The sequence below is a fragment of the Diospyros lotus genome, chromosome 2, assembly GCF_014633365.1.
Source record: "Diospyros lotus cultivar Yz01 chromosome 2, ASM1463336v1, whole genome shotgun sequence".
Lineage (NCBI taxonomy): Eukaryota > Viridiplantae > Streptophyta > Magnoliopsida > Ericales > Ebenaceae > Diospyros > Diospyros lotus.
In genome coordinates, this window is record NC_068339.1 from 7,252,512 (window position 1) to 7,277,244 (window position 24,733).

At 37.8% G+C, this 24,733-nt stretch overlaps 3 protein-coding genes and 1 pseudogene across 6 annotated transcripts; 3 read left to right on the top strand and 1 right to left on the bottom strand.

Moving 5' to 3' along the window:
* Positions 1-442: 442 nt before the first annotated feature.
* LOC127794947 (bifunctional 3-dehydroquinate dehydratase/shikimate dehydrogenase, chloroplastic-like) lies at positions 443-2,553 on the top strand (annotated as a pseudogene).
* A 45-nt stretch (positions 2,554-2,598) lies between these two features.
* LOC127794953 (uncharacterized) lies at positions 2,599-6,458 on the bottom strand. The gene is made up of 2 exons (XM_052326291.1): positions 6,186-6,458; positions 2,599-3,211 (listed from the first exon to the last, which is right to left on the bottom strand). Exons 1-2 carry the CDS (start codon positions 6,389-6,391, stop codon positions 2,758-2,760), a joined length of 660 nt encoding a protein of 219 aa, XP_052182251.1. The 5' UTR covers positions 6,392-6,458; the 3' UTR covers positions 2,599-2,757.
* Positions 6,459-7,063: 605 nt separating this feature from the next.
* LOC127794610 (uncharacterized) lies at positions 7,064-7,906 on the top strand. The gene has a single exon (XM_052325859.1). It carries the CDS (start codon positions 7,064-7,066, stop codon positions 7,904-7,906), a length of 843 nt encoding a protein of 280 aa, XP_052181819.1.
* Positions 7,907-13,179: 5,273 nt separating this feature from the next.
* LOC127794951 (myb family transcription factor PHL7) lies at positions 13,180-24,563 on the top strand. 4 transcript variants are annotated; one of them, XM_052326287.1, is made up of 9 exons: positions 13,180-13,536; positions 13,615-13,659; positions 16,765-17,352; positions 17,426-17,682; positions 18,671-18,747; positions 18,847-18,889; positions 19,062-19,119; positions 22,738-22,807; positions 23,853-24,563. In XM_052326287.1, exons 4-9 carry the CDS (start codon positions 17,553-17,555, stop codon positions 24,342-24,344), a joined length of 870 nt encoding a protein of 289 aa, XP_052182247.1. In that variant the 5' UTR covers positions 13,180-13,536; positions 13,615-13,659; positions 16,765-17,352; positions 17,426-17,552; the 3' UTR covers positions 24,345-24,563. The 4 variants fall into 4 exon arrangements, with proteins under 4 accessions (XP_052182247.1, XP_052182246.1, XP_052182245.1 ...); XM_052326286.1 differs by having other exon boundaries at positions 16,765-17,348; XM_052326285.1 differs by lacking the exon at positions 16,765-17,352.
* Positions 24,564-24,733: the final 170 nt, after the last annotated feature.

Consider the following 24,733-nt stretch of genomic DNA (forward strand, 5'->3'; position numbering starts at 1 on the left):
GAGGATGTCGTCACCTGGCCGACCACCGTTGCCTCATTGCCTCACCAGTGCATTCTCGCTCACAATCGCTATATCCTTTCTCCTTTCTCTTCCCTTTTTCTCAACAACCACATCTTGTCATTGTCTCATGTGACAAAAGACAAGATGTCATTGCTAGAAGAGAATGAGAGAAAGAGGAGGAAGAAGAAGAGATGAGAGAATATCGTCAATTTATTGCAATAAGTCCTCTAATTTATTGTGAGAACATCCACGTATAAACCCATGAATAGATGACTCTTTATTTATTAGTGTATATATTTTTTTTTCTTTTATTGAATTTTCTTTTGATTTCTAGACCGATTTAGAGTTTATTTTCCGTTGTGTAATATCTTGATGTAATAAATGGGAAATAATTTTTATAAAGAAAACTTTTATTTCCGTGCCCAAAAAAAAAAAAAAAACTTTCACGTCGGAACCTTCAAGCACTCACACTGCACCAAATCGGAGCCGGAGCTTCCCACCGCACGCACGGCAATCCACAGCAAGAAGATGACGAAGATTGAAAAGCCACGTGAAGACACCATTGAAGAAAAGCTGGGTCCGCCACAGAGAGAGAGAGAGAGAGAGAGAGAGAGTCATTGCTATCTTCTTATCCTCTTGAGAAAAATTGTTCCTTGTACTATCAAATCTCATCCACTTATACAGATATCTGACACACACACACACACACACACACAGAGGGGTAGACTTACTGGCCAGAGAGCACAATAGCTACCCATTCTGAACTTGCTGGTCAGTTGCCGATGTGAAAATGGATAGTGAGGGAACGATTAGGAAGAACTCAACCCTGATCTGTGCTCCATTGATGGCGGACACGGTGGATCAGATGCTGATTTACATGGAACAGGCGAAATTGAGCGGTGCTGATCTGGTGGAGCTTCGATTGGATAGCTTGAAGAGCTTCAATCCTGGCCACGACATCCAAACCCTAATCAAACGCTGTCCTCTCCCCGCTCTCTTCACTTTCAGACCGAAACGTGAAGGCGGTCTATACGACGGCGACGAGACCAGCCGACTGAATGCGCTTCAACTAGCCATGGAATTGGGAGCCAATTACATTGATGTCGAACTCGAGGTCGCTGACGAATTCAACAGCTCGATGCGTGGAAAAAAGCCGGCGAAATGTAAAGTCATTGTCTCTTCACATAACTATCAAGCTACTCCGTCGATTGAGGAGCTTGGCAGCCTTGTGGCGAAGATTCAAGCGGCCGGAGCCGACATTGTCAAGATCGCAACAACTGCCGTGGATATCACAGATGTGGCTCGTGTTTTCCAAATAACAAGTCATTGCCAAGCAAGAGGCGTCCCAATTATAGGATTGGTAATGGGTGAGAGGGGTTTGATTTCACGCATACTTTGCCCCAAATTTGGGGGATATCTAACATTTGGAACCCTTGGCCTCCAGCCTGGGCAAGGGCAACCAACAATTGATGATTTGGTGAATTTGTATAATTTCAGACGGATGGGACCTGGTACAAAGGTATTTGGCATTATTGGGAAGCCTGTTGGCCATAGCAAGTCTCCTGCTTTGTACAACGAAGCATTCAAGAGAGTTGGGTTTAATGGAGTTTATCTGGGTTTTTTGGTGGATAACGTTGCAAGCTTTCTTCAGACTTATTCGTCTGTGGATTTTTTGGGTTTCAGTGTTACCATTCCTCACAAAGAGGCCGCGGCTGAGTGTTGCGACGAGCTCGACCCAGTTGCAAAGTCCATAGGAGCTGTGAATTGCATTATCAGGAGAATAATTCAAGTGATGATGGGAAGTTGTTTGGTTGTAATACAGACTATGTTGGTGCTATTACTGCGATAGAGGATGCACTAGCAGTAGGAGAAGGATCAAATGAGGCAAGTTCACCCTTGGCTGGTAAATTGTTTGTTGTGATTGGTGCTGGTGGAGCTGGCAAGGCACTTGCTTATGGTGCGAGACAGAAGGGGGCAAGGATTGTGATCGCGAACCGAACATATAATCGAGCTAAGGAACTTGCGGATACAGTTGGGGGGGATGCTTTATCTCTTGCTGATTTGAATAGTTTCCATCCAGAGGACGGAACGATTCTGGCAAACACAACCTCTATTGGGATGCAACCCAAGATTGACGAGACACCCATCGACAAGGAAGCCCTGAAACCATATGCGCTGGTTTTTGATGCTGTTTATACTCCCAAAATCACAAGATTACTGCGGGAAGCTGAAGAATCTGGAGCCAAAATTGTCTCTGGCACCGAGATGTTCATTGGGCAGGCCTATGAACAATTTGAGAGGTTTACGGGATTGCCTGCACCAAAGGAGCTTTTCAGGAAAATTATGACCAAGTACTGATGATGATGGATGAGGGGGTTTCATTACTCTGAAAATCCCATATCTGCAGCAGCTTCCATTTCCCACTTTGATGAAATAACATAATAGCAATTTTTTTTTTTATTGATTCAACTCAACAACCTATTTATTTAAATTACTTGTGACATCTCATTTTCATATTGATGGAGTCATGTTTACTTTTGTCTTATCAAGAAGAAAAAAATCTCATCCACTTCATACACCTATCATAGACATATGAGCTAAGTAGAAGCACTTCACCATGTTTATTTAAACATAAGGATTCCGAATACATACATATATATACACAGATGCAGAGGATATGCATAAAGGAACATCCTGTAGAGTCTAGCTCATACGAGGAGGAGAAATTACCACAATGGTGCTCGAGTCGGAAGGAGTTCAGTATGTAGCAACTCCATTGGATTTGCAGCCATCTACAGAATTTTCATCCAATTCCACCCAAACTTCATTCACACGGCCAATTAACCGCAAGGGAGAGTTATACTGTGCAATTGAATAAGCAAATTCACTTTTGATAGAAGTTGAGCCTGCCCATGGAGACCTGCTCAGGCTCATGGACAGCTTCTCTGCCTCCTGCACAATGTTGTTATCCCTTGCAAATCCTGAGAACTTTCTCACCGCAATGCAGCGGCTGGACCATGAATCGGGTTTAAGGCTCAGTTCCGGGAGAGGAATTGGTGGAGTTGCTTGGAACTTCACCGGCAAGTACAATCTAACGAAGTACGCTGAGGAGTGTAGAGGGCCGGCTCCTGGAACAATGCTTGTTAAGACAGGCGCAGTCATTGAAATCCGAGAGTTGTTCAGATTTGCACCTTGGATGTACTGGAATAACCTGTGAGAGCAAGGCAACTATATACCCTAAGAAGTCAATAATTGTCTTCGAGTTCCAAAAGAAGAGGGAGAGAGAGTCCGTGGCAGAATTTAAAGCACAAAACAACACCCTTGAAATTTTTCGGTTCGAAGGAATGATGAGCACAGATGGTAAGGCACAAAATTTCCCACCTCTTTTTCGCACAATCTCTCACCAATTATACGGAGATATATACCAATCTACCTCGTGGCCAATATTGGTAGTTAATCAACCAATTGTATTAGCTAGACAGACAACTTCCACGGGTCCAATAAACAAAGAAAAAACAAAAAACAAGCTATACACATGCAAAGATAGATGATCAACCTCTTAAAACTCCATGAGATAAGAGCACAATAGGACTGACTGATCATTTAGTACAAAGTGTCTTTCATATCATTAAATAAACGAAGGCCTTGCAGTTTCTATCTTTGTCTGGTATGATATGGACTAAATGTTCGGTTGTTTCCTGAATCCTGGACATGGAACAAGGGCCCGTTTGATTTGTTCTGGTTTTCAGTTCTGTTGTCATTTTCAAACTTTTTGAAAATGAACACAAAAAATGTAGTTCAATTATATCTTTATGTTTTCAAAAATCAACACAAAATAAAATTTTTCAGGAAAAAAATATAAATGCCAAAAAGACATTTTCCTGTCGGGTTTCCTCATTTCAAGCCAAAACTTTTGTATGTGATAACAAGAGCTGCCATGACCAACACCAGCAGTACTACTCGAAACTGAGAGGATGAGCTTGGCAGCCAGTGATGAGCCCCCTGCCGACTAATGACCCCCCTCCACTGGCAACAAGCAGAAATGATGTTCTAACAACGTCCAGCTGCACAGCAAGCTCCCCCAAGCTCTGCGCAGGCCAACAAAGGGGACCCATGATTCCAGATTTCAGTTGTACTCATCAATGATGGGGGTTTCATACGCTAGTGGGCCATTATAAATCAGCACGGGAATCTGGTTGTGAACAGGGCTCATTTGCAGGGGCTTTTGCTGTTGCAATTTTCTTCCTTGTAATCGTATTCAATCCCTGTCTCCACCAAGGCAATTCTACCCGTCTTGGTCTGCAATTGTTTGGCATTTGAGAAGCTGTGATGCTATGCCTTCTCTAGGTGTTTGTTGTGTGCCAAAGATAGGGGGTTTAAGTGAGCATAATTATCGGAGAGATTTGATGAGAGTGAGTTCACACTTGAAAATAGGAGGAACAATAACATTTTCTAGGTTCCTCCTTGGATTGTCATTGCATCCATCATATAACATTCAAATTTCTAATGCTGGGAGCTTCAGTAATCCTTCAACGATCTTAGTCCATCTTGGTGCAGTAAAATTTGAAATACAGTTCTTGTTACATGTGAAAGCTCCTATTTTTGTTTTCCTACGCAATCAAACAACATTTTTTGTTTAACTTTCAAATTTACAACAATTGACATAAAAATCAGACAACAGATTTAGTTTTCATTTTCTCAATTGAAAACAGAAACTTAACACAAAAATCTAAAAATTTGAAATGAAAACTAACACGTGAAAAATGACAGTGAGATTAAGTGGGCCATAGTTCAAGACAAGTGCTACTCTATTTCCATGCAAATCACTGCATATTAACACTTCTCAAAATAAATATGGAAACAATGATTAAACTTATCAGAAGATAGTCCGCAATATTATGATGCCATATTGTTTCTCACTAGCTATCCAGCCCTATTTACCCTCTATTCCAGCTCTTCCTCTTTCCATGCATCGATAATCATCACCATGCCCCACTTCCACTTATTGTGTAATACACCAAACCCTTGACAAGGCATGTAGTTGTTCATTAAGGGATACAAACAATGATTAGCAGCTAATATTCAGAGGACTCTTGTGCATATTCATGTATGCCCTCATATTGGACCAAACAAATAACATAATTTCCTAAGTTATAAATAAACCTAGTGATGTAGGACAGATAACTAGAAATAGGAGTTAGTATTGATTCTTTTGTTTATTTCCTATTTTAGCTTGTTTCCTAATTTCTTTTATTTATCTTTTAGATAATCGTTTAATTATTAGGTTCTTTACGATCACATAAAATGCTAAAGGCACTTCTCCACTTTAACCATCTTGCCTTTGTTCATTTAGCTCTCCTTTTTTAATAATTGATCAAAGAGACTGAAGTTGATCTTTTTAAGATCAAGTTGTTCTCCAAGTCTCACAATAACATCATTTGGACTTCTATTTTTACAATACTTCCAGTTCATATACTCAATTTTTAACCTATGTAACTCAAAATCTTTGAATTCTGAGGTGTTTCTCTATAATTCAATTTCATCGTTAATGCTTTCTTTTGTCTCATCCACCTAGACAATATTGTTTGCATTTAACATACGCTCATGCACTAATTCTTGGATGTGTTTTTTGAGTTCATCCATCCACAATGGCAAAGAGGTAAGGGCTCAATAAGATCCTTGAATCAGATATATCTACTGAAAGAGATGCGACTATTTGTACAAGATTCTTCAAATTGGTCGGGTGTGGTTGTTAGACGTGGCCTTTTGTTTTAAAAAACAAGGTGAAAGCCATGCCTAAAGAGAACAAACCAAACCTATTTTCCTTCCCTATTATGATGTCTAGTGGGACAGTGTCTGATTCATAATGAACATCAATCTCTGCGATAAGTTCTTCCTTGCTTCTTGCTGGCTTATGCCCTTTTCTTATTCTTCAATTTTTCCCCTCCTCTTCCGATGTCACTTTTAATACCTCCGATTTGGATACCACGAGATCAATCCCTATCCCACCATATGAATCAATAGGCAAAACTTCCTCAAATCGCTCTGCGTTTGATCCCGAGAAAATTATACTAATAGGAAGGAATTCTGATCATGAAGAAAAAAAAAATAGTACTAAGAACTTCAATTTCGAAAAGTGATTTTCCAAGCATTTCTAGGGAAACAAACTAAGGAGGGGGGGGCACCTGTGGAAGCCGATTTTGGTAGCCTTGTGGAAGGAGATATCTACAACGGGAGCGGACATCCAAGCGGAGTCTCTGTACAGTCTGATCTCGAAGTCCGATTCCTTGTAAACCACCGAATACTGCGGTGACTCGATCGCCAAGCAGAGAACCACCAAGGAGGCGAGACTGGCCGCAGTAATCAACCCTGAGCTTGCTATCTTCTCCATCTGACTCTCTCTCTCTCCCCCCACAGTTCTCTCTGCAGTGATACGTCGATGGTGAATGGACGGAGTCGTAAGCCATTTTGGATTAATATTATCATATTTTTTGGACTAAGATACGTGGAAATTACAAGGGAAATTTGGAAAAATAGGACTCCCAACACGAAACTTTGCAAAAATAGTACACTATGAAAATCTTTGTAAAATTAGGACTTTTGAATTTTTACTAAACAAAAATGTCTCTGCTTTTAATCAACCCCTGGATCTTGCCTTCTCTTCTCTCACTCACATTCTCTCTTGACCGCCGCCAATCTCTCACGCTCATCTTTCTTTATCTCCATCTGAGTGTTGTGCTTCTTCAAAATCATTGTTGTTATTCACTCATCAAAGTGTTACTGCTTCTTTATCAATCGTCTTCTTCAAAACCATTATTGTTGTTTTCGCACATCAATCGGCTTCTTTCCATCTAGGTATTTAGTTATTTTCTAATCTTCGAAGAAAGTTGGTCAACGAGACTGAATAGTTTGAGTGAGTTCAAGATAATTTATCCTCGTGAAAAAGTAATGAGTGAAAAATATGTATTTCCCTAGTTTTGACATATATCGATTGATATATCAACAATTTACGTCATGATATATTTCAACCGATATAGGTTCAAACATAGAAGCATCATGAAAAATGATATATCGGTTTTATTATCGATCATGTAAGGATATTTATCAACCGACATATAGGTTTCGAAATGATGTGTATGTACCAACATCTAGGGTTAGTGCGAGAACATTATCAGCTGTGTCAGAAGTTGAGTTGAACAAAATTTTTGCGTCAAAATCAGAATTGCATCCACAAATGAGTTTGTTGGCTTTGAAGAATAATTACGAATACAAAGTGGTCAAGTTAACTAAGAAGGTAGTGTACGCAAAATGTAAGCACGGTAATTGTAAATGGCGGTTGAGGGAAGCCATGCTTGGCACTTTTTTTGGTTGGACAATTAGGAAATATGTAAATACTCATTCATGTTCATCTTCAATAATGCGTCGCGATCATTGTCAGATGAAGAGCAGAATAATTGGTTGTTATATAAAAACCAATTTCAAGGATGTTAAACGTATTTATAAGCCTAAGAACATTGTTGACGATATTCGCAAGCACTTTGGGGTCAACATAAGTTATGATAAGGCATGGAAATCGCGGGAAAAGGCTTTAGACATGATCAAGGAGGGTGCGAAGGAATCATTCCAGTTGCTTCCATCTTATTTATACATGTTGAAGTTGAATAACCTCAGGACTATTGTAGAATTCAAGAGAAACAGTGGAAACAGATTCAAGTACCTTTTTATGGGCATTGGTGCATGCCTTGCCAGATTTCGTAGCAAGATGCAGCCCGTAATTGCAGTGGACGCTTGTTTCCTTAAGGACAAGTATCTTGGTAGTTTGTTTGTTGGCACGTGCAAAGATGGTAACAATCATGTTTATCTTATAGCGTGGGGAGTCGGAGATGAGAATGGTTCATGGGAATGATTCTTCAATAAATTACGCTCTGCACTTGGTGATGAGATACCTAATTTGGTATTTGTGTCTGACCGGCACAAAAGCATCCCTAAGGCGGTCATGACTGTGTTCCCTAACTCATTTCACGTTTCATGTATATATCATATTGGTCAGAACGTTAAGGCTAAATATAAAAAAGAAAATGTGCATGCTCTCTTCTATAAGGTTGCGAAGGCATATTGACAATCAAAATTTCAAGAATATTTTAATGAGCTCGAGCGATATGCTCCAGTCGTCAATACCTATCTTAAAGAGGCTGATTTCAGTCGTTGGGCATGGGCATATTCGGATAGCAAAATGTTTGATATAATGACTACAAACATTGCAGAATGCCTCAATGCAATTCTGACGGATGCGCGTAAATTACCGATTCAATATTTGATGGAATATATCAGGAATATGTTGCAATAATGGTTTATGAGAGATGGGGTGATGCTAGTAAAATGAATGGATATATAACAGCTTGGGCTGAGGGAGAAATAGCCAAAAGATTGGCATTATCCTAGTATTAGCGTCTAGAACTGATTGATATGTATAGATTCAATGTTCAGGACGATCAATTTGGGGGTATTGTCGACTTGAAGGCGAAAACTTGCACTTGTCGAGTGTTTGATTTCAACAAATAGCCAAGTGGTCATGCCCTGACTGCTGCACGTTTACGTAATATTGACTCATACACTTTGTGCTCCTCATACTACTAAACAGAAGCTCTGTTGTGTGCATATGCCGATCCGATAATGCCTGTGGGCAACTAAGCTGACTGAACCGTGTCGGAGGAAATTGTGTCTATTAAATTGCTACCGTCAACAAGTAGACGCAAATGTGGAAGACGTAAGATTTGTCAAATTCCTTCATTTGGTGAAGAGAATAGGAGGGTAAAATGTAATCGTTGTGGTCAAATTAGTCACAATCACCAAACTTGCTCTAATCCAATAATTTTGAATGAAAAAAAAAAAAAAGACAGGAAACCTCCAAGAGGAATTGTCATAAATGTTTAAACTTACATTCTTATATTAAACATTTAAAAGTCCAATCTTTTAATAAAAACCTATTTATTTTTTTTGTAACAACAATGTAACAGATATCATTATAGTATTAAATTAAAATTTGTTCTTGGGGAATCAATATCGGTGCATGCATATCGGTTACATAAACGATGTGTGTTAATTGATGAAAATTGAAGAAAAGGACATCGGTCAGAGGGTATCGATTTCTAACCGATTAAATATAACCGATGTTGCTGTGGAAATATTAACATTGCACATACAAAGGATGTCGGTCGCCAAACTTGCTCTAATCCAATAATGATTCCCTACAAATTCGACATCGTTTACATAACCAATGAAAAATGATGCAAAAGAAAATGACTGAGACAACCGATATGACTTCACCCATATTATTATGGCTATATTTAGTTTACATTGCAATTTATGTGGAGAATTATCCAGTATGTTTGATCGATGTTCATGGCATCAATTATGAACAAATATTTTTTGACCGATTTCAATTGGTTCCAAATGGGAGTCAAACAAACATGTCTTTATAATATCGATTATGTCATCGATTAATAACCGATATGTTTGACCAATTCCATAGGCATCTTTTATCATCGGTTTACGTACATCATTTACATAATCGATGTGATTGGACCTATAACTTCGGTCAAACCCTATCGAATAATGCGGTGGACTCATTCCGATGCAAATGAGATAATGGCTCGTGATTACTTCTCACCGCCTCCAATGAGGTGGTGCCACAACATATCATATCGGTTGAGATCTGAAGAGTACGAAAATCTCTTTGTGATTTGTGATCGTACTAATTGTTGGCCCTACTTTTGGTAAGCCACTACAACTCTATATAATTGGTAACTCCCTTTTCTCATTTGTTAAGACTATCAATCGCTCCTGTCGTTTTTTTCTCACCTTGCAATTCTTACACTCTTGAGAGAACCGATCCAAGATAGGAAACGTGCATGACGTGAAATCTCTATCGACTTAGCCATTCCTTTTCCCTATCTCTTCATGAACCAATATATCAGTCTCTAACCAATGTATTTAGACCGATAATTCCAGATGCAATGTATATCGATAATAAGTATCGGTTATAAACCGATGCATCATAACCGATATGTTTGGGAATAAATATTAAGCTTTATTTTACATTGCATTGCAATTTACACACAGAAATCAGTAATACAAACGAAGTATGCGAACCAATGTGAAAGTAGCCACCCAAAGTTTTTCGATGATTTGCAATCACAACGTTTGTAACAATCCATGTCCAAGGCCAAGAATATATATAACTTTCCTCATGATTCCCAGATAGTGGAACAGGTTCATTCACACATTGCGATTGGTCTGCCTCTTTAGCTAGTTCAGATTCAAAGAGCATAACAAGATTTTCATTTTGCCAATGCTCTTTGAATCTGAACTAGCTGAAGAGGCAGAGGAATCACAATGTGTGAATGAACCTGCTCCACTATCTGGGAATCATGAGGAAAGTTATATATTTTCCTGGCCTTGGACATGGATTGTTACGAACGTTGTGATTATAAATCATCGAAAAGCTTTGGGTGGTTACTTTCACATTGGTTCCCACACTTCGTTTGCATTACCAATTTTTGTGTGTAAATTGCAATGCAATGTCAGTCAAATGTATCGGTGTATATCTGATATAACGTAACCGACCAATAATATTTTCATGATTTGCGACCGTTCGGTTGCCCGACTTTTAGTATCCCTTCTTTACTAACTTATTTATTTCACTCTATAATATCAGTCAAACATATCGGTTTGTATCTAATCTATGGTAACCGATCAATAATATTTTCGTGATTTGAGACCGTTCGGTTGCCCAACTTTTTGTATCTTTTCTTTACTAGCTCATTTATTCCATTCTATAATATCGGTCAAACATATCGATTTGTATCTGATCTATGGTAACCGATAGATAATATTTTCGTGATTTATGATCGTTTGGTTGACCGACTTTTGATATCCCTTCTTTACTAGCTCATTTATTCCACTCTATAATATCAGTCAAACATACTGATTGTCCACCGACTACTCCCACGCTATATATATGCGGTATAGATCGGAAATAGAAAGATTGGATGCAGAGAGCAGCAACAACATATGAGGGGCCTCCAAGAGAAGTGCAAAACAAAGGCAAACCCAGTGATCAGTAGATTTGCTTTCTATTTAACACTTCTCTTTGTACGCACTCTTTGCATTCTTAATATTTGTAAGAATCCCCGACCAAGGCCAGCAATAGATATCACTTTCCTCTAGCTTCTAAGATATTGGATTGTACCGCGTCCTATTGTTAGTTCAAATTCTAAGTATGTTGCCAATGCACTGTTGACCTTAAACAACCGATATAACCTATCGGTTGGCAGTGCATTAGCAATGTACTTGGAATCTGAACTGTGATAGAACAAGCTCCAGTGTTTGAGAACTGGAGGAAAGTCATCTTTATTTTAAAAAAAATAGAGGTGAATTCCTAATGGTAAGTTTCTGTTTGAAATTGTTTGGGAAATAATATCGGTTCATTCCTATCGGTAAGTACTTGTGTACATTTCAAAATATTCAAAGATATGATAACATATGCAATTTATATCAGTCAATTAATATTGGTTTGTAACTGATACAACATATACGATATCGATGAATCTTATCGATAAGTGTCTGTTTACTTTTTAATATATTCAGAGATATTATTATAGCATAAGTAATTTATATCAGTCAATTTATTGGTAGGTAACCGATACAACATAACTGAAATTTCTATTTAATTTTTGTTTACTATGCAATTTATACATAGATAGCATATAAAAATGATATCGGTTAAAGAAATATTAAGTTTCTGTTTATATTGGAATTTATACAGAGATGTCGAAATCTAGGCTTCTCAGATACTAGAGCAGATTCTTTCACACGCTCTAATTTCTCTGCATCCTATTGCTATTTCAGATTCCAATTATTCTGCATCCTATTGCCTATTACGTTTTCATTAAAAAAAAAAAAAAAAGCACAGAGGATAAACTACTGTAAATTCACACAAGTTATCAACATTCTTTTTGGTGCAAATTTTCAACGACAAGAAAATGAATACATACCTAATATGGAGACAACAATAGCTTTAAAGAATACGATTGATGAAGAAACAACAACAATTGGATAGGGAGAAAGAAAGACTCACGAGATTGATTGACGGCGAGTGTGAAAAATGGAGAGGGAAGACCATAAGACAGGATCGTATAGCGGGTTGATTAAAAGCAGGGGCATTTTTGTTCGATAAAAATTCAAAAGTCCTAGTTTTGCAAATATTTTCAAAGTGTCTTATTTTTGCAAAGTTTCATACCGAGAGTCCTATTTCTCCAAATTTCCCAAATTACAATGGAGAGTGAACCAACTAATCAGTATTAAGTTTCATTGTCTAAAATAAATTTGACAAACCTGCTCAATTCATTGTTTACCTTACTAAGTATTTTGTTTACCTTTAACACTTTATTCATTGTTTAATTTTGTTTAGTACTAGCATGTGAGGAAATCTTTTCATTTTAGGCTCTACTTGGAATTGATTTAAGTTAAAGGTATTAAATGTGAATTAAAAGTTTAAAATTATTCTACACTTTCTTGTTTTGGAAGGACTATTAACTTAAAATTTGGGATAAAATGTGACATATTTGTTATCTGTGTTTCTACTGCATGTCTTGTGGTATGAAGAACTATTACCCAAATTAAAAAAATATATATATATAAAGGGGTTTGGATATTAGTTTTGTTCAAGCATTAAAGAGCTTTTTAAGTAATAGTGCTTAAAAATTCACTTAAATTCGTATTAACATTCATGATTTAACTCAACAAACAAAAAAATAACAAATAGATTGAGTTATTGATTTAATTCAATAATAGATGAATTGCATAATTAGGGAATTAAAATTATTTAATTTCAAATTAAGCTCTCATGTTATATTATGTTATATATTGGGTGGCGATGATTTATAGTTTAATTTTTGTTTATTTTAAGGTAATTTTAAATAATAAATTATGTGTAAATAAAAGATAATAAAAAATTTATTTCAAGAAACGACACTTAAATGAAATAACTCTAAATATAAATAAAAGAGTATTTTTAAAAAAATCAAAATAAATCCAAACACAAAAATAAAAAAAAAATTGATAAAGCTCGAGATAAAAATAAAATGGTTCTTACTTCATTACAATCCGCACCGCAGACCGTAGAATATAGATTCAACGTAACAAACCGAAGAAGTGAGGGGAAGAAAGAGAACTTGGAAGAGGTGAAATTGGCAAAGTCCGTTTCTGATTCGAGGGCTGCCCCCCTCCCCTCTGCGAACCCTTATCTCTCTCAGGTTTACCTTCGTCACAGCTTACAGCTACTCTCTACCTCTCTGACCCTCCCCTTATCATCGTTCCCCCTTGCCGCCCGGTTGCTTGCTGTTTGGTGCCGCCGTCGATTCACAACTCCGATTGCTCGGTGCCGCCCTCGATTCACAAACACAAACTGGGCTGAGCAATTCGTCGCTACCCCTTGCCGCCCGGCATCGGGTCCCACATTATTCCATCGAGAAGGTATTCTTTTCTATCTATACCTCTCTTTCTTCATTTGCAGTGGTGTTTCTGCTGATTCGTTCTGGATATGGATTTAAGGTCGTCTGAATGTCTATCCACTGACGATCCATGATTCTTAAAGCGGTATGATTTCTTTTTTTCTTCTTCTTTTTTCTGTTTCTTGGTCTTATTTCTGGTGATTCTCTTATTGCTTCGTTTTGACTTGAAAGGGTCTGATTCCTGTCCGTAAGCTAATTATTTTGCTTTCATTGTGTTGTTATAATCTTTCAGAGTGATGGGAACCTTTTCTTGTTAGGGTTGTTGATTCGTGTCACCCCAATTTTGAGGCTGCCCCTGTTTGACCAAATAAACTCATTCAGAATTATTACAAACTGAATTATTGTTGGTTTCCTTAATTTGAAAGTGAAATTTGTCTGGTGGCAGTTAAAGGGATGTGTCCACTCTCATTTTAACCCAATAGATGCTTAGCATTTAGCAGAGCTGACTCTGTTATCCATCCCAACCCGCTAACTGCTATGCTGTCAATGACTCTGTCATCTCTCTATCTTCTCCGTTTCTCTTAATCGTACTGATTCATTACTGTTTCTTTACATTTACTCCTTTTTTTTTTCTCTTGCTCTTCAGACAGTCAAGTATGGAATTGTTCTCTTCTTTACGGATCTTTGCATGGTTCGTTGTTACATCAATTTACTAAAATATTGTTGTCTTCATTTGTACATCATTTGAATATAATAAAGAATGCTATTCGTGTGCATTGCACATGCCCAATTGCTTGTGTGTGAAATATGGAGAATTAAAATGGACCTAAAAACAGATTTACTTGCTATCAAGTTAATAAGCACTAATCAAGTTTCTTGTAGAGTACCATATGTTTACCAGTAACAAACTTTAATTAGCGAACCCCCTGTAGTTTGCGAAGGAGTGGACTGTGGAAGACTGTTACTTTTTGCAATTTTTTCCCTCTCAAAAACTACTGGACTGAATTGATGGGTTGGGGCTTGGATTCAAAACTGCTGCTGCTTGTACTGGTTTGGACCTGGTGTGTTAGATTATATGATAGGCTTAAGGTTTTCTTAATTCTTTTAGTTACTGGATTTAGCTGATGGCCTGGGCCATGGTTAGGGCTACGGATCCTTCTCAAATTTTTTATCATCCTCTCAATCTCTTTCTTCCATCCTTCTTTCCTGTTGTGATACATGATAGGGGGAGGAGAGCTTCTCTTCAGCCTACTACTTTTTTGGCACATGGGTGGTGCAAATCAATAGATCAACGTGTTTTGAGTAGGTGAGGCTATTTAGTTGGCAGTGGAAGGCACATGATCTGCTAGTTGTTGGTGAGATCTTGACGGGTGGCTGCATTCTTGTTGATGGTAGGAGATTAGATATTGGTTCTGGTGGGGGTTATGGAGTGTACCTCTTTAGCCCATGCTTAATATATTTATCTATGTGTGTGTGTGTGTGTTATAGGTGGCTGGTGAACAGAGAGGAGATTTAGAATTGAATAGGAGAGACAACTGTTGATTATCTTGGTTGAAAAGATAAAGAAAAGTTTAGGTTTTGATTTGGAGTTAACTAAGGACTGCAGGTTGCTCTAATTCCAATTGATGTAGAACCAGGGACAAAATCTCATAAATAAATACACAAGAACACCAATAATAATTCTCAAATCTGTTTTATCAATTCAACAATCACAAGCTGCCTTCAGAAACAGTAAGACAGGTTTATATAGGGTGGCAACAAACCCTATTTATGAAGAGGAAATAATTAAAATTAGAGAAACAAAACTAATTTGGAAATTTAATGAATACTAATTTGTTAGTCTCTAAATTTATGCCCTCAGTGGACTTTTCTAAAATCAAAATGGACTTTCATAAAATCCCTAGATGTAGGTCCTCCATCAGGGCATGACCTGTCTCTATCAAGACTATCACCCATCACCATAACCGGAACAAGCGTACTCAGTAAGATTAGTTAACCTATATAATTGGTCCCAGCCCCTCTTGGCACAGGGATCTTGATCTCCTTTATTCTCACTTAAACCTCTTGGCATTTTTCTAGACCTTGGATTAATATTCCTTGACCTTAAGATTACATATTCTGCCTATTCTTTCTCTTGGTTGCAAGGATTTTCTCCTTTTCCCTTGAGAGGTTTCTGAACTTTTGAGTTCCTGTCATTACTTCCCAAACGTGCTTATCTCTGCCTCTAACACAAACATCTATGAACTCCACATTGTTTTTGTTTTGAATCAAATATAATGTTGTATACCCTTTTTAATGCTTGTTTACTGAGCAACCTCCCCCCGTCCACTAAATGCAGTTACCGTATTTTAGCTCTCCTTTTCCATATTTCTGATGATTCACAATGTGTCACTTTTATATTGCCCTCTGACTCAGGTTTTCCAAGCAATTGTGGGGCCAATCTTGAATTACTTTTTTTGTAAGTTGTAGCTTATCACTTATATGGGTAGACATCCTCTTTTCCATGCATTCCCACCTTCATTGTTATGTTTGTTAATGGCAAGTCTCTTTGACGGTCAAACTTGACAATTGTTACTAGTGTTATTAAAGGCGCACCTTGGGTGCCTGGAATGCTTCCAGGCGGGCAAGGCGTGCCCAGGCCCAAGGCAGCTTGGGCTTAGGCGCGCCTGGACTGTTTTAACTGGTTTTTAGGACTTTTATTTTACTATTTATTACTTTATTTAATTTTGTACTGTTTAGGGTTTATATTTATTGCTTTAACTACAAATTTGACAATGAGTAAAAAAGCTACTACTTCAAATGCTTCAATTGAATTTGAACTTGATCAAGATAGAGAGGGAGATTAGAGATGATGCTTCTAATGATGAAAATATGGAAATGTTTGATCTTGATGATGAGGATGATTTTTAGATTATTTAAAATGCATAATTAGTTAATCTTAATTAAGATTTAAGACCTATAAATTGTTTAAGATTTAATTTAAGTTGACTTAAATACTTTTAAATTGCATCTTTTGGCATTTTTTATTGTTCTTTTCATTAATATCTGTTGAATTTTTTAATTTTTTTGATAACATGCTTGTGAATATTTTATTAGAAGTTAGGACCTATTTTATACTTTATTCTTCAATTAAGATATGTATTTTCATTTTTTTTTTAATTAGCATGCGCCTAGTTCCATTAGGTCCACACTTCGCCTTACGCCTTAGTGTGCCTTGGGCCTTTAATAACACTGATTGTTACATTGATAGTATCTCTGAGTCAAATCAAGCATGCACCAACTCAAGGAACAAATATGTTATTACTGAGAAGAGACATCCAGATCCAAAGTTGTGGAAACAGCCTCTTTGAAAAGCAAGAGTAAAGCTGCATACAAAAACAACCCTCTCTTAACCCTTACAAAGCTGAAGCCTTGTATGCTGGGGATGCCTTTTATAGGAAGCTTCAGCTTACCTTTCTTGTTTATATAATTCCTCAATACCCATAATTGGTTCAAGATTTGGGTGGCATCAACAAGATGATATCAACCAGTCCAGTTTGAATGGTTGAATTTGGTTAGTTTGCCACTGGTTCAGATTGCCGGACAAGCACAAGGTGTCCAGGTTCTCTATATTGGCCGTTCTATCTGTGAATTGAGTTATGCCACTGGTTCAGGCTGTCAGAGAAGCACGAGGTGTCTATTGTCTATATATTATGCTGCACAATCTGAAATATGAAACCAGGAGATTTTGGTTTGGTAATGTTGGCCATTCTATCTGCTAAGGACTTGAGAAAATGACATTGTTCAAGCTAAAGAATCTCTTGTGCAACTCAAAAGTTTTTCATTTCTCTTTAGGCAGGTTAATCACATTTTCTCCACATGTAGTTGAAGTTTAACTTGAAGTTCTTAAATAATTTCTTTGTGTTTTCCAGTGCCTCCAGTTTACGCTTCCGAGGAAACAGTCAAGTGGGAAGCAAAGAGTGCATTTCTAGTTGAATTTTAGTCAGTGTGAACACAGCAGCAGTCAATCATCAGCAATTAGATTCTGGTGCTATCACAATGGACCCTATAAATGGGGGAAACAGCCTTAATAACAATCCTAGTTTGGCATCCAAGCAAAGATTGCGTTGGACAAATGAGCTTCATGAACGCTTTGTTGATGCTGTGGCACAACTGGGTGGTCCTGATAGTGAGTTAACTTGACCTTATGATTGACTTTGATCTTCATTTATCCTCCATTCTCATCCTAAATGTGGAAACTTAAATACATGGGAAGAATGAATAGATCAATTTTTTTGAGGGATAACTATAGAAAACTACCTAAGGTTTGCCATAACATTCGCTTTCCATTAAACATACTATTAACCTTACAGAAACATACTTAACTGTTTTTAACCTAACAAAGACCTATTTAAGGTCTAGACCTACATGGAGGAAAATTTTGCAAAAGTAGTCAACACATTTTCCAATGCAGAGAGAAGTGTCAGTAAAGTTGGAAGTAAAAAAAAAAAGAAAATTATTTGACACGTTTCAGGTATCTAAAACTAGCCCCTCATAGGACCTTTTGATACCTAAAACCTTCAAATGCTGTTTTTCTTTTACTTGCCACTTTACCAACACTTTTATCTACTATTGGGAGGTGTATTGACTATTTTTCTGGAATTATCTTCCATGAAGATCTAGAACTTGGGTAAGTCTTTGTTAGGTTAAAAAAAGTTTAAGCATGTTTCTGTAAGGTTAATAGTAAGTTTAGTGGAAAGTGAATATTATGGAAAACCTCAGGTAGTTTTCTGTAGTTATCCTTTTTTCTTTTTGTAAAAATTATGCAGCTGCCTTCTTTTCATACATATTCTTGCAATACATGTTACCTGATAACATTTGAGTTTGGATAGCTTAAACAACTGAGAATATAAGAACATGTTCTTTTCTCTTAGATGCTGTCAAATTTAGGTGTAATAGTTCTTTAGGTCAAGAGTTGAACTTTTCAGGTCCATTGGTTGAAGGTTTTTTCTATTTAATACAATTGAGAATTGGAACTTCTTGAGGTAAATAAATTTTTGAAGAACAATTTTCTGTGCTTAGGTGATTTAATTGAGTAATCAAACAACTATTCACTAATGGTGGACCATGGGAACATCCTAAGAGGGTTTAACCTCTCTCTCTCTCTCTCTCTCCAGGGGCTACTCCCAAAGGTGTACTTAGAGTCATGGGTGTACCAGGTCTAACGATTTACCATGTCAAGAGCCATCTACAAGTATGCATTCTTTGATTGTGTTCCATGCAAATTTTCAACTAAGCATAGAGTCCTTGTTTTTCTATATACTTCCACTAATACCTATGTGACACAATCCAGAAATATCGTCTTGCAAAGTACCTCCCCGACTCCTTTTCTGATGGTAAGTGTATTCTCATTGTACTTCATTTAGCCAATTTTACATAACCAACTATGATGCTTGAGATATTTACTAGGTAATATATCTATAATTCTACAATAATGGTATTTTAAAATGAAATCTTCCCCTACAAGGATCGGTTTATTGATACTCTACCTTGAATTGATGGTGCAAGGGAAAAATACTGATAAGAAAGAATCTGGGGACATGCCTGCCAGTTTGGATGATTCATCGTAAGTAGTTTTTCTTCCTTTCTTAATGTTTCCATTTGTGACAAATAGACAAATTGATCATAGTTGTATGGCATTTATGATTGAAGCTCAAATGATCACAATAGCTATAAACTAGCTGTTGGGCACACTGTCACACCCTCAGGATTGAACTAGGGTGTGAAAAGGGATTGGGAAATTAAGAGAGAAACTTGGGGAAGAAATCAGATAAGAGGGAAAGATACAGAAATGTTAAGAGAGACAGCATCAAGAAGAAGATGCGAACAGAAGGGAGAGAGGAGAACACAGATAGAAGAGATAAAGAGGGAAATTCAGTATTTCATAAATTCCATACTATTCTCCAACGAGGCTTGGCTTCTATATATAGAAGTCACAGTTGCAACAAGACAAGGCACCCTAACCGCCTAAGCTACAAGACAAAAAGGAATATATCCTAACAACCTCACTACAAGACAACTAACCTTAACAGAATTGGACATTAAATACAGAAAACCAACAATACCCTTGGAATGTGACAAATTTCCCCCCCTTAAAATGTTTCTTATCCCCAAGAAATTTATTACTATCAATCCCATTGTTCCTTTATCCGACTCCGGCTAGCTCTCCTGCTTCGTCGTCTTCCTCTAATCCCTCCATATGCAGCAACTGCCTTCTGCATTGATGGTCCGGACTGAATTTGTCCCCGCATTTAAAGCATAGTCTGAGTCTTCTCCAGGACTCTATAATAGAGGATTTGGCGGTGCTAGGATGCCCTTCCGTTTCAGTCCCATGCCATTTAGAAATCGCCTCTAGGGCCAACTCCGGCAACTTCGCCTTCTCTGCAGCCTGATTGATAGTAGTGGACTGCATCATCTTGACTATCGGTCACAACTCCTCGAGTAACCCACTAATAAAGCTGGAAATGATGTAGGCTTTGTCCATTGTGGGGTGAGCGACTGCAATCAGCACCTTCAGTTCTTCAAACCTCACGAGATACTCATCCACCGATCCTTCTTGCTTCATTTTGTTAAATTCTTCTATAACGTCTACCATCCTTATTTCTCCGAATCTCCTACACAGCCCCTCTACAAACTTCGGCCAGCTTAGGATGGTTCTTCTCTTGCTCCACCCTTGGAATCATATGTCTCTAGTGTCGTTAGATATGTTGCCGCTACGTTTACCTTCTGGCACTCGATATTGATAGAACCGTTCACACCGGCAAACCCACCATCTCAGGCCGTTCCCGTCGAACACTGGAATGTCGAGTCTTAGCATCGGAATCGGGGTCTGATGGACTTCTGCTCCTCTTGTTGCTGGCTCCAGCATCGGCTCCGGTAGTCACTCTGCCACCACCTGGTCTGGAGTGAGACTTCTGGCTCAGCCCCTTGCTAGTATGGGATTTGGGTTGGTCCTTGGCGGAAAATCGCTGGCAGGCTCGAGCTCGGCAGCCTGGAGAACAAGGCCAAAATGGCGTTTAGTTGCTGCCCAAACCTGCAAATTCCTCTCGAAGGTGGGAGAAATCTTCTCACAAGTTCCTCTCCATCGCCATCATCTTTGCGCGTCCTTGGCTGATTTCCTCTTGGGTCTATTGGAGGCCATGCTCCAGCGTCTCTAGCCTTTCCTCGATCTACGCCTGGTTCTGACGGACACCCGCCTCCATTGCATCCAATCGAGACTCCAGCTACTTCATCCGTGTTCCCTTTGCCATCGTCGTTCCTTCTGCTATTAACCCACTAGAAAACCGACTAATGAGAACTGATTCTCGTTGCTTCAGTCGCTGGCTATGGGCCCGGTTCTCTCTGGGTTGACTCTTCCAGAATGGTTGGAATCCCTTTCCGATCAAGGTGGGTAGCTCGCTTCACCCGTATGGTTAGAATTGCTTCTTGACCCAAAATCGCAGCACCACCGTGCCTTCCGATCAAGCGGCCACACCCACAGAACTCCAAACGGAATCACCTTCCGCTCTGATACCAATTGTCACACCCTCAAGATTGAACTAGTGCGTGAAAAGGGATTGGGCAATTAAGAGAGAAATTTGGGGAAGAAATCAGATAAGAGGGAAAGATACATAAATGTTAAGAGAGACAGCAGCAAGGAGAAGATGCGAACAGAAGGGAGAGAGGAGAACACAAATAGAAGAGATAAGAGGGAAATTTAGTATTTCATTTATTCCATGCTATCCTCCAACGAGGCTGTGGCTTCTATATATAGAAGTCACAGTTGCAACAAGACAGGGCACCCTAACTGCCTAAGCTACAAGACAAAAAGGAAAAGGACAAAAAGGAATATATCCTAACAACCTCACTACAAGACAACTAACCTTAACAGAATTGGAAATTAAAGACAGAAAACCAGCAATGCCCTTGGAATGTGACACACACATACAAAAACACCCTCTCCTCTTCTCTCTGTGATCCCATGAAAATTCATTTCAGTTACAGAATAGGAGGTAGTAGTTACTAAATATTGGCATTAGTCAAGTACATAGGAGTTTATGTATTTATCAACTGAATATAGGAAAGCAACTTAGCATTGATGAGTAAAATTACTAAAGGTAAATTAGATATTCAAATTAGTTACACAACTTCAAAACTAGGGAGCACCAAATAGATGTTATCCCTTTCTGTGATAGTATTGATATGGGAACCTTCAATTAAACTGTTCGTTGTTTAAATGCTCCTTTCAAAAAGGTGTTTGGGGCAAGGAACAAAATTTCCAATTTGTCAAGCTTTATTCTTAATCTTGCTATTGGGGTAAAAGAAAAATACCATTCCTTTGTTTTGTTGCAAGGAGGACTCCCATACCTTGAGAAACCTTTAAATTTTTTCTCAGTTGTTATTTGTATATAATTATGTAAAATTTGAAATTATATATTTGTGATAATTTTGTATTTGGTTGAAGCCTTGTTCATGTTTAGAATGTACTTAAGCTTTAATAAATTCATTTAGTTGACATTAACTGCACAATGTCTTATTCACGTTGTGTTTACTTCTAGCTTGTTTACTTGATTCATCTATGTAAGCCGATATATGGAGATCAAGCATTTTCAGTTATCTGTTTAAACCGTATAAACATTTAAATGGGCTTTATTTTAATTTTCAAGCATTTCTGTATAAGTTCACATTTAAAATAGGATATTCTTATGGTTTATAAAATTTATTTGCTTGACAATGATCTGTTGCGTACTTTGAGTTTCATTCTAGCTTGTTACTTGTTTCTTCCACGCAAGCAGATATATGGAGTTAAAAACTTTTTTTTTCCCCTTCTCCTAGGTGGAGTTAAAACACTTCCATTTTGCTAAACTTATATAAAAAAAAAATGTACCTGGTCTTTAGTTTTAGTTTTGAAACGTTTTGTACATTTTCAATTTTGTCATTTCATGTGTTTGAGATATTTTTCCAAATGGTTTCAATTTCCAATCTGATGGAAGGACTGTATTGAATTGAAATTTTGATCTTTAGTCAAAAGTCCAGCATTTTCAGAATGGAAAATCTTGCTTTCAATCAGCTTGATTCGTCGGAAATGAAGATATGATGCTCAATGAAAATTTTTAGTATGGATAAGTTTTAGACCATAAGGAGAAACTCTTGCTACACATAAGACATTGAACTTGATGTGAGAACTGTTCTCATCTGTTTACAGAGGGATGCAAATTACTGAAGCACTAAAGCTGCAGATGGAAGTACAGAAGCGGTTGCATGAACAATTGGAGGTGCGGTTTCCTGTCCTTTTGAGCATGCTTTTGTGTAGAATCTTTGAAATCAACAAAGTTCATGGAACTCAATGATGAATTATGAGAACCAAATCTAAGTTACTATCATCCTTTCGTCAATGGGCTCTTTGATATGTATGAAAATCCATGCAGGAAAAAGGATACAAAAATGAGTATAGTTTATGTAATTAGTTATCTTATAGGTATGTTAAATTAAGAGCAGAATACAATTCTCGTTAATCAATTATTCCTTGGCAAACTTTGTGCGGCCCTAGGTTGGGAGAAGAATTGTTTCAATTCCAGTTAATTTTACATAGGCAGTCACAGTTTTCTCTTTTCTTATGAATCATGTAATCACTCTTTTTGGCTTTTTTGATAGGTGATAAATCCAATAGTACAAGGGGACCTATGTGAGGTAGAGAACAGAAACCAAAAATAAAAGAAAATAAAAATAGAAAGGAAAAAAAAAAAACAATGATAAATGAGCTTCCCTTTCTTTGAGCATTTGTTTTGAACCATCAAAGCTTTACTATTCCTTGAGTGCCATATGAGATGCTCTAAGGCAGGTGTGTTATTGACCACAACACATGCAACTCTGACCCCAAGCGGACATCAAATTCAAAATTGTAGTTGGTATGACTGAGTGTACACAGAAAAAGATACCACATTTTTATACCCTTTATAGAGATGATAATATGTCCAGCCTTGATGACACAGAAGGTTGGCTGCATGCAGATATGAGAAAAACTGCAGTGGCCTGCTGTTGGCCACGGTAATTTCTTTCGCTAATGAATATCATACTTTGTTAAAAGGGTAAGGACCAGGCAGGTACCCGCTGCTTATTTTGTGATTTAAAATTGCCAATTGATCTTAGTATGGCAAGGAAGGCAGGAAAAGGAAGAGAAAAAAGCAGGGAGATAAATCTGTGTTTTTATTTTATTTTATTTTTTTTCTCTTCTGTACTTTATTTTCAGTCATTAACTCGTCATAGCCATACCAGGCATCATCTTTTGTGAGCCAGAGTTTAAAATTTGAAAAATAACAGGTGCAGAGACAGCTACAGTTGCGGATAGAAGCTCAAGGCAAGTACTTGAAGAAGATAATTGAAGAACAACAAAGACTGAGTGGAGTTCAGTCAGAAGTTCCGGGGTCATCAGTTGACTACCCAGAAAATGACAAGACTGATCCAGGAACCCCTACCCCTGCAGCAGCTCCTCCTCCTCTATTACTGGATAAGGCTGCCAAAGAACATGCCAAGAGCCTCTCTCTTGATGAATCGTATTCTTCCCCAAAAGAACCGCTCACGCCAGATTCGGGGAGCCCAAAAGGTGAGAGGCCGGTTAAGAAGCAACGAGCGGGAGGGGGCGGGGGTATGGTGCTCCCTCACCAGATATTAGAATCGAGCCTAAGCCCACGGTACCATCAGCACCAACAGCCTCACACAGTCTTCCTTGGCAGAGAACATTTTGATAGTTCGCCTGGGATTTCTATTTGCAATGAAGATAAGTTGGAAAATGTTTCTGGTAGCAACCTATAATTAATTACTGTATGCCCTATGTTGCGTGTTTGTTGTGTATCATCAGGATTCTCAATTTGCTTTGGGTCTGTAGTTTCTCTCTAAGAACATATATATATTTGTTTCTCTTTTTTTTTTCTCTTTTTCAGGTTAAGACCCCCTGTTTGTTTTAGATTTTATGAGACAATAGTCATCTTCTGACGTCCTTTATATTAGAAGAATCATCTTAATTTCTTCTTTGCCTTGGTGTAAACTTGGCCTGATTGAAGTTACTTCACAGTGAAATGGTAATTGGTATCCGTTGATGGTAACTGTTCGAATGGTAATCACACTCAAATGTGTACGTTAAAATGCGTATATAATTTTTTTTTTAAAAAATAAGGTTCCAAACAGGGTACAGCGGCTCTTTG

What these genes read in the sequence shown, in the direction of transcription:
- LOC127794953 (XM_052326291.1), bottom strand. Translation starts at nt 6,391, where the DNA reads ATGGAGAAGATAGCAAGCTCAGGGTTGATTACTGCGGCCAGTCTCGCC. An exon ending in ACCAAAATCGGCTTCCACAG is followed by an intron (nt 3,212 to 6,185) that starts GTGCCCCCCCCT and finishes TTGCTCTCACAG; the next exon opens with GTTATTCCAGTACATCCAAG.
- LOC127794951 (XM_052326287.1), top strand. Translation starts at nt 17,553, where the DNA reads ATGGACCCTATAAATGGGGGAAACAGCCTTAATAACAATCCTAGTTTG. An exon ending in ATGTCAAGAGCCATCTACAA is followed by an intron (nt 18,748 to 18,846) that starts GTATGCATTCTT and finishes GACACAATCCAG; the next exon opens with AAATATCGTCTTGCAAAGTA. An exon ending in GGTTGCATGAACAATTGGAG is followed by an intron (nt 22,808 to 23,852) that starts GTGCGGTTTCCT and finishes GAAAAATAACAG; the next exon opens with GTGCAGAGACAGCTACAGTT.
- LOC127794610 (XM_052325859.1), top strand. Translation starts at nt 7,064, where the DNA reads ATGATATATCGGTTTTATTATCGATCATGTAAGGATATTTATCAACCG.